Here is an 8,928-nt window from a genome sequence, read left to right as displayed (position 1 = left end):
AAGGTTTTATGATTGCTTGCTTTCAGTTTAGGTTTTTGTTTTTGCTTTGAAAACCATTACAGTGTGCATCGTTGAACGATTGGAGAGCAGTCGTCATCGCCGGTGCGCGGAAGCGCTTTTAAAACGTCCGTGCTGCGAGTATGCGGGTTGAAGGCCAGGTCACAAATAAGATCCAGGCTTGACTTGAAAACACACTAATACTTGAATTCGCGGCTGAAGTAGAACAAAATGGCTGCAAATTCTGCAGCGTGGCACACACGCACGTAAGCGGTTTTAGCCAAATACAAGCCTAGCTTCTTGATTTCGAACGTAGCAGAGTACAGGACATCCGCAGGAATTTGATCCAGGACAGAGGTCTGGAACTCAGCAAAGCACGTGGCCCCATCTACCTGGTGGCAAGGCCTTTGCACCAACCAGCCGCTAACTCCTCTGGCGTGCCGACTGCTGCAGATACCACCATCATCCGCCAGCTGCGAACGAAACTGGTCACGTTTCGGAAACGTGTGAACAAGGATTCGCAACGGGCTTTCAGGGGAACGCGTTCGAGAGCTTGTGTATGTGCAGTCGAACCTAGCTGTGGACACAACTTCAATCCATGCTGCAGCGCGTAGTGCCGCATCCATTTCGATATGGAGTGACTTATAGATCAGTTTTCATGTTCCCTTTTTCGGTGCAATAGAACAAGAAGTTCGTTCCACAAATATAATATTTATATCTCTATATTCGCCTGAAGTGCACATCATTATTTATCTTCTCGGTGCAATAGAACAAGAAGTTCGTTTCACAATATTACATCTATAACTGAATATTCGACTCAACTTCGGAGGATTATTATTGATCATTGTTCTGTTGCAAATAAATCTGTTTTTGACATGTTTTGCAAAATTTCCAATTTTTCATGAAAAAAAACCCTGAAAAAAATGGGTTTTTTCATGCCATTCAAAATTTCTTGAAATTTTACATCTCTATACGGGATTGTTCCTGGCCGCAGTATGGCCACATTTCGATTAATGCAAAATGTCAGTTCACTAATGTTTTAATAGTGTAAAAATAATCCCGAGCTTTCCTGTAGCGTGTCTTACTACCTACAGTGTTGTTTGGCATATAAAAACACATTAACCGCATCAACGAAGATGGACAGGGACTCAGCGAGTTTTGCCTGCGACGCTAGCACATGGTTCGTGTTATATTTGTGTACTTTTATTTCCTTCACTTGAAAGCACACCACCATGCTTTAGCTGTCCTTGGTTCGGACCTCAGGGGCTACCGAGGCGAGAGCACCTCTCAGCATAAATCGCGGATTGATTGTAAAACATTTTATTCGCCGGGAAGAGCTTGGCAAGAGGTCGCGTTAAGTGGTCGAGAGTACATAGCCCTCGACGACTTTGTCAGCCCACTCCACCGCCAAAACTTGCGTTCTGGGGTCAGAGCTAGCCAGCACGGTCTCCCACCGCTCGAGAGAAGGAGCTGTAACTAGATCACCCGGAGGTGGCTCTATTTTGCAGTCCCACAGGATGTGATCGTAGGTAGCACGGTGGCCACAGTGTTTGCAGTTTGGGTTGTAAAGATCTGGATAAATGTGCGCGAGGAGTGATGGGGTGCGTATCGATCTCGTCTGTAGACGACGCCACGTAACCTCTTGTTCTTTAGTAAGTCTTTTGTCTGGAGGGGGGAAAATTCTCCTCTCTAGTTTAAAATGATTGGTGAGATCATGATATGTGATCATGGAGTCCTTCGTGAAATTCAGGGAGCCAGACTCATCCACTGCCCGGTCGACGAAACCTCGGGCTTTATTGTGGGCTGCCTCGTTCCCCGGATTCCCCGAATGGGCTGGGACCCATATCAATTCGGAATAATTTGGTGAGAATTTGGTTGCGTTAAGGATTCTAAGGGAGGTGTTTGTAATTCGCCCTTTAGCGAAATTATTGATACCCATTTTGGAATCGCTGAAGATGATGCTCCCTTGGGTATGCGCTAGGGCGAGGGCTATAGCCGCCTCTTCTGCCGTTTCAGAGGATTTCGTTTTGATTGTCGCCGAGACGATGTGGTCACCATTCTCGTTCACAACCACAATTGCAAAGGCATTGGTATTTTTGTATTCTGCCGCATCTACATAAAGTGTTCCAGCGCACTGTCTGTATTTGTTATGTAAGGCTTTGGCTCTTGCTTGTCTTCTACCCTCATGGTGTAAGGGGTGCATGTTTTTGGGGAGTGGTTTGATTAGTAGGGCCGTCCTATAGTCGCGGGGTAAATCTACTTTAGCATCGTTATTCGTAGGTTGAAAGTTAATTCCGAGCCTGGTAAGAATACTCCTGCCAGTTCTGGAATTGGCTAATCGCGCTGTTTGAGCCATTAAATGGGCTTCTTTCAGTTCATTGTAGGTGTTATGTATTCCTAACCTCATAAGCCTTTCAGTTGAGGCATTTAGTGGGAGTCCTAACGCAGCCTTATAGGCCTGCCGTATCATACTATCCAATTTGTCCTTTTCTGCTTTCGAAAATTTGAGATAAGGGGTGGCATAGAGTATCCTGCTTAGCGCAAAGGCCTGCACTAGTCGGCATAAATCTCTTTCCCTCACCCCTTGTCTGCGGTTAGCTATGCGGCGGATCGCGGATCCATTTCAATGTAGCCGTGCTTAAATCCCCCGCGCTCAGAGTAGCTCAGACAGCAGCGCCACTGGCCCCACGTTCAAAGCGAATCCAGCGGATCCTTGGCACGACAGCCACGATAGCCACATGCCATGCCATCCACAGCCACATCCGCGTAAAAATGGCGACCTCCACAGATAGTAATGAGCCACGCCGCGTCGTCGAGTTAGGATTTGTTGAAAAACGCGAGGCGTGGGCACTAAAAAGCAAATACTTTCCTAGCAAAGTTGGGGGAAAGCCGGCTTGGCTTCATCTGGGTGATATTCCCGATGGCAAACGCCTGTCATGTCGAAACTGCGGTGAGCCATTCCTTCTTCTCCTGCAAGTGTACGCGCCAGTCGACGAAGCCAACTGTGCTTTTCACAGAACGCTGTTTGTGTTTGTTTGCGTAGCTGCAGGCTGTATGAATAAGCATGATGCAGGCAGCTTCGTAGTGCTGCGGTCCCAGCTGCCCAAGGAGAATTCATTTTACAGCAGCGAACCTCCCGAAGAATCCCCCGACGCTGCAGACAGCCCTTCGGCAGCCGATTTCGGCAACATGCTATGCGTTGTATGCGGCGCTTTAGGAGACAAGGCGTGCGCCAAATGCCACAGCCGTCATTACTGCTCCAAGTCGCACCAAATATTGGACTGGAAAGCTGGCCACAAAGTCCGCTGCAACGCACAGTCTAGTGACAGCTACGAAATGACTTCCGCACCTCTCTTTCCCGAGTACGAACTGGTTACAGAGACGGAAGACGATGTTTGCTCCGATGACGATGACAGCAAAACAGATGAAGAAAGACTTGCAGACTACCGTTCATTTTTGTCGAGCCATCCAGAGTGTACAAGCGCTGGTGCTGATGTCGCGGACTTGAGCAAAATGGCAGCAACCTGCCAGGACAAGGCGTTTTGGAAGTTCAAGAAGACCATTGAAAAGGCACCTGATCAAGTGCTGCGCTACAGCTTGGGTGGCACACCGCTCTTCGTCGCAGCTGAGGGCGGCCCTGATGTGATACCGCGTTGTTCCTGTGGCTCAGAGAGGCAGTTCGAGTTTCAGGTGTTGCCACAACTACTAGGCAGCATTACAGAGCCCACTGTGGACAGCCTGGACTGGGGAACATTGATAGTGTACACGTGCAAAGCCTCCTGTGATGGTGAGGCATACCATGAAGAATATTTGTGGAAGCAAAACTTTTCTGAGGAATAAGAATTTATCCCACATAATCGGACTGATGTGGGGTTGTTTCTTATGGTAGTAAAGGAATGTCACATTCTGGCCAGTGAAAGGGTAATTATCATGAAAACGAAGAGAATTGCTGATCACGGCTGTGTACCCACTAGTGATACAATGGGTACAAGTTTTCCCTTGGCCTTGTGCTTGGCTTCTTTGGGCTTAAATGCTTGGAAAATGGGTATTTGACCCCACCATGAGTAGACGAAAACACCTTGCGTCGTGGTGCTCTTTGCCCACTGCCCTTGCACCATGAAAATTCATTATCGTTAATTACTCATGGGGGTTGTTAAAGCAAGCCTTTCAATGTCTGTACACAGTGACTAGCTCCTGCAGTGCATTTTGTGTGTACAGCCTTTCATGAAAAAGTCTCCTGTAGCATTTATGGAGGTCCTATATGGTTGAGGGGGCAGTACCAAAGTCTTCTTACCTTCAGGACATTTTGATCACTAAGGATGCATTACAAGCCACGCGCTGTGGCTTAGAAGCCAACCCCCTGGGATATAAACAAAGGGGGTACATGTGTGATCACAGTTCCACACAAAAGTTCGCTTATTCTAATTTTTGTTTTTGCATAGCAAAAGCTTTCACATAGCTGCTAATTTTTAATGCTGTATCATGTTTGAGCTAAGAAAAATTTAATAATACAAGGCATGTCAGTTTTTTTCTATTATTTCGGTTGTTTGCTGTCTTGTACTCATTTTGGTATTTAATGCGTAAACACATTGACGTTCCATGCTGTAGCCGAAAATTCTCTATGTTAGACTCGAAGTTCCATATTTCAGGCCCTTTTTTCCTGCACCAGCTTGGAAACTCCATAAATCTAAGAAATGTGGAACAATTTTGGTAAAATCCCCTGAAACTTAAAATTCCCTTTATGCCAAATTTCCCGCTCAAATTATATGAAAAAGAATGAGAAAATTCCCCAACTGTAACATCACTGCAGTAATAGATGGGACAGCCCTCTAGAAGGAGAGATTTTTTGAGACGACAAGATCAGACTGCCAGGTAAGCTCAAGTTATTGGGAGCAATGGCTTTCTACCCATTGCTTCATCTAGGCACGGAAAGACTGAAAGGCCACAACCTATGTATGAAATGTGTGTACAGGCGGATTTAAAGGAAAACAAAGATGGCCCTGAGATGCCAGTGTACTAATGCACAAGCTTATATAATTTAGCAAGCATGCTGCACTCATCTGTGAGTGTTGCTGTGGCACTATTGCACACTGGCACACACCTGCTGGGTGTTGGTGCAAATAACTGCGTTATGTTCTTTTAACTCTGGTCCTGTTTTAACAGCCCTTATGTTAAGTGTTAGTGCCATGGTACAAAACACAGTATTCTTAAATGCAGGTTGTGTTTGTTACATTCGGATTGCACAAATACAGAATGTGTTCAATAGAACTATGAAAGTAGCCGCCATAGTGGCTCAGTGGTTATGGTGCTCGACTCCTTACCCGAAAGACGCGGGTTTGATCCCGGCCACGGTGGTCATATTTGGATGGGGGCGAAATGCTAGACGCCCATGTACTGTGCAAGTGTTAGTGCATATTAAAGAACCCTAGATAGTAGAAATCATCTAGGGCCCTTTGGGACGTTAAACCCCATAAAACCAAACCAAACTTTGCAAGTCTTTGCAAGCTCCATTACAGCTTGAAGGCATAATCCTGCAGTTAAGCATGGTTTTTATTACAGTAGCATATTTGGACAGAAAAGAGAATTAAATGCAAGGCAGTTTTGAATTGGTGAAAGAAAAAGCACCAACTGTAGTGGTAAAGTATCATGCAAATGTTGTATGCTAGTGGGATTCGGCATCCCACAGTTGCACCTGGGCTATAAGAGGTGCCATACTAGAGGGCTATGGATAAATGTGGCCACCAGAGATTTTGGTAAAGTGCAGCGACGCCGCACAGCAGACGAGCACTTTCGCATATTGCCCCTACCAAAATGCAGCCATTGCAGCGGGGATTCACCCACCACAGTGGCTCAGTGGTTAAGGCGCTCATCTACTGAGCTGGAGTACTCTGGTTCGAACCTGACCGCAGCAGCCATGTTTCAATGGAGGTGAAACGCAAAAAGGCACTCGTGTGCTGTGCGATGCCAGCGCACGTTAAAGATCCCCAGGTGGTCGAAATTATTCCGGAGATCTTCAGTACTGCACCTCTTTTTTTCCTTTCTTCTGTCACTCCCTCGTTTATCCCTTTCGTTACAGTGTGGTCCAGGTGTCCACCGAAATATGTGAGATAGTTGCTGTGTCATTTCCTGGTGATGCAACCTCACAAACACTAAAGAATGTGCTGGTTGCTACTCCACTGCAGCAGGTCAAATGTCGAGGTGCTTTGTGAGCTTCGTGATAAGAACATATCATTATCATCAGCCTAACTATGTCCGCTTCAGGAAAAAGAACTCTCTCGTATCACTCCTATTAACTCTGTCTGTCCGGTGCCAGCTGCAGCCACCACAAACTTCTTCATCTCATCCACCCACCCACCCACCCACCCACCCACCCAGCCCTTGCTCTGCCACCCTCTGCTGTGCTTACTTTCTCTCCAAATCCAGTGCGTTGCCGTTAAAGACCATCAGTTACCTTGCCTTCGTGTTACATGTCCAGCCCTTGCCCATTTGTTCTTGATTTTGACTATGATTTCATTAACTCATGTTTGTTCAAATATTCAAAGGAAGCTTTATTTGCTTATTCAAGGAAGGCTTGTACACAACATTTGGACCAATAGCCTGCATGGCTAGTATCCTGTCCAATACAAAACAAGACATTTGGGCAACAATATGAAATGTGTGAAATAAGATCTAAACAAAATAGAGACAGTGAAATCATCTGATTCTGGTCGAATACAAAACAAAGCATTTGGGCAACTGCATGAGGAAAGTGGAAAACAACATTGAACAAAATACACATATTGAATTCAAATACAATACAGATAGCGAAGTCATATCCATGCTTGGTTCTGCAAGAAAAAAACTTCTAGGACGCCTTAAAATTTCTTGCAAGCTTTATTTCTATTGGCAATGCATTCCTGATCTTTGTTGCATTGAATTAAATTAATCTCTCATCATATCTATTGTTATGGATTGGAAGATTAAAATTACCGTTAGCAGCACATCTTGTGTTGCAAACAGCCATAATGAATAAGCTTAATGGGAGAGGAAAGTTAGTTGTTAACGTACTATTTACAAGAAGGGAAACTTTATAGTCGTGCAGAGCAGAGCATTTTAATACTCGAATTCATTTTAACATACTCTTGCTTGGGTGATTTAGTGAAGAAAACGCTATTATTCTTAATGCTCGTTTTTGTGAGCATTACAGAGGTATGAGGTAAGTTGGGTAAGTGTGCCCCCATGACTCACTGCAATAACTTATGTGACAATGAATAAATGAAAAACACAAACCGCGTAATATGTTTTAAGGGAAGTGTTGTCTAGCTTTAATAAGAGCATAGCAGCCAAACTCTACTTTACTACACTGTTAACTTGATCCTTCCAGTTTAAGGTGCTATCAAAAATAATACCACGGTTTTTAAATGAAGCCACAGATTCAATTGCATTGTTGCTTAAAGAAATCTTATTTGATTACAATCAACGTTTATTCTTCTCGAATGGAAAACAGCATATTTAGTTTTTGCAGCATTTTTTAATGTTAACTGATTGTTACAGAACCAGTTGGAAATGCCCAATAATTCTTTCCTGATGTCACTCTGCGTTCAGACACCGAATTACTTTTGTGCATAGGGTCTAGAATAGCTTCTGCTCTTAGTAGCATTTATTTGAGATGTGTGGATAAAACAATAGCTCAGTGTTCAGAAGGGCTGATCAGAAAGGCCTTCTGATACGTAGATTACTATTTAATAGTTCTCAGTGACTGTGAAAACTTCGTGCGTAGGTGATTGACATGCTGAAGCTTTTTAAGGACAGTGGGCTGGGATTGAAGTTCACGCTTGAGGTTCCCAGCTAAGGCGAATTGCAGTTTCTTGATGTTAGGTTGTTAAAGATGCACTAGAGAGGAATCTGAGCTCGTCTTTTTACCACGGGAACTTGATCTACACATTCCGAGCATTCTTAGAAACTTCGAATTATTGTCCAATTTCTTTAATTTAAATTTGATTAAGCGTCATGGCTCCTGCCTTTTTTTGAACTCGCCACTGACAGTAGAGGAGTCAACGAACTTTTCAGCCCGTCCCGTGGCGGCTTGCCACTCTGCCATCGGTGGAGTGATACATAGCGATCGGCGAAAGCAAAGTGTCGACGCATATTTTTATTTCTGTGGGCTTAATTTACTGCTATGTAGTCTCTGACTGGATATATTTATTCACGGAAACCTAAAAAATCTAAATAAAAGCAAAAGTGGAGCCGCCACGCGACTGTGTGAAAGGCACTCCACGCGTTAGTTGACTCCTCCTACCTTCAGTGTTGAGTTCAAAAAAAGGCGGGAGCCGGGACGTTTCATTCGATTTACATTAGGAAAATCAGCCACACAGGACAAAAATTCGAAGTGCATCTTCAAAGAAGCTGAGCTATCTCTGTTGGGTATTCGATACACGGTCGGCAAAAGGGCTGTTAAATTTTGCTTCAGCGCACTCCAAGATTATGAAGGATAGAATCGCTGTCTCCTGCCTGAAATCCGCTGTATCGAATTCCTGCCATCATGTAGTCAAAGAAACGATAAATTATAAGGTTAACAGACTGGAGCAAAGTGGCTACCCACGTCATGTGGTAAGCAGAGCAAGTGAGAAGGTCTCTTGCTTAGCTGAAGTTTTATGAATACATTTTCCTGTCATGGTATGACGTGTAAATAGTCTTAGCAATCTTCTTTACCCGTATTTTGTTTCTTTTTTTTTTCCTTACCAGATGTACTCGCGCTGTTAAATGTTGTTGACTTCATATTCCTTCTTGCACAGCAAACCTGTAGTGTACATCAGTTATCCAGCATGCTCTGTTATTTTCATAGTATTTTTCCTTGTACAAAGGGGCCCGGGCTGCTTCAAGTGAAATGTGTTTCACTTTTTTGCCCGGGCCTATCCACATCGTCCTGATGTAAATAAAGACTTGACTTGA

At 44.3% G+C, this 8,928-nt stretch overlaps 1 protein-coding gene across 1 annotated transcript; it reads left to right on the top strand.

The window, feature by feature from the left end:
- Positions 1–2,756: 2,756 nt before the first annotated feature.
- Positions 2,757–8,928, top strand: LOC149350333 (uS5 assembly chaperone PDCD2-like). The gene has a single exon (XM_089579353.1). It carries the CDS (start codon positions 2,770–2,772, stop codon positions 3,835–3,837), a length of 1,068 nt encoding a protein of 355 aa, XP_089435479.1. The 5' UTR covers positions 2,757–2,769; the 3' UTR covers positions 3,838–8,928.

Source organism: Amblyomma mixtum, chromosome 3, assembly GCF_055824585.1.
Source record: "Amblyomma mixtum isolate Tamu chromosome 3, ASM5582458v1, whole genome shotgun sequence".
In the NCBI taxonomy this organism is placed as follows: domain Eukaryota; kingdom Metazoa; phylum Arthropoda; class Arachnida; order Ixodida; family Ixodidae; genus Amblyomma; species Amblyomma mixtum.
Note: the sequence above shows the minus strand (reverse complement) of the source record. Positions and strands in the feature narration are given on the sequence as shown.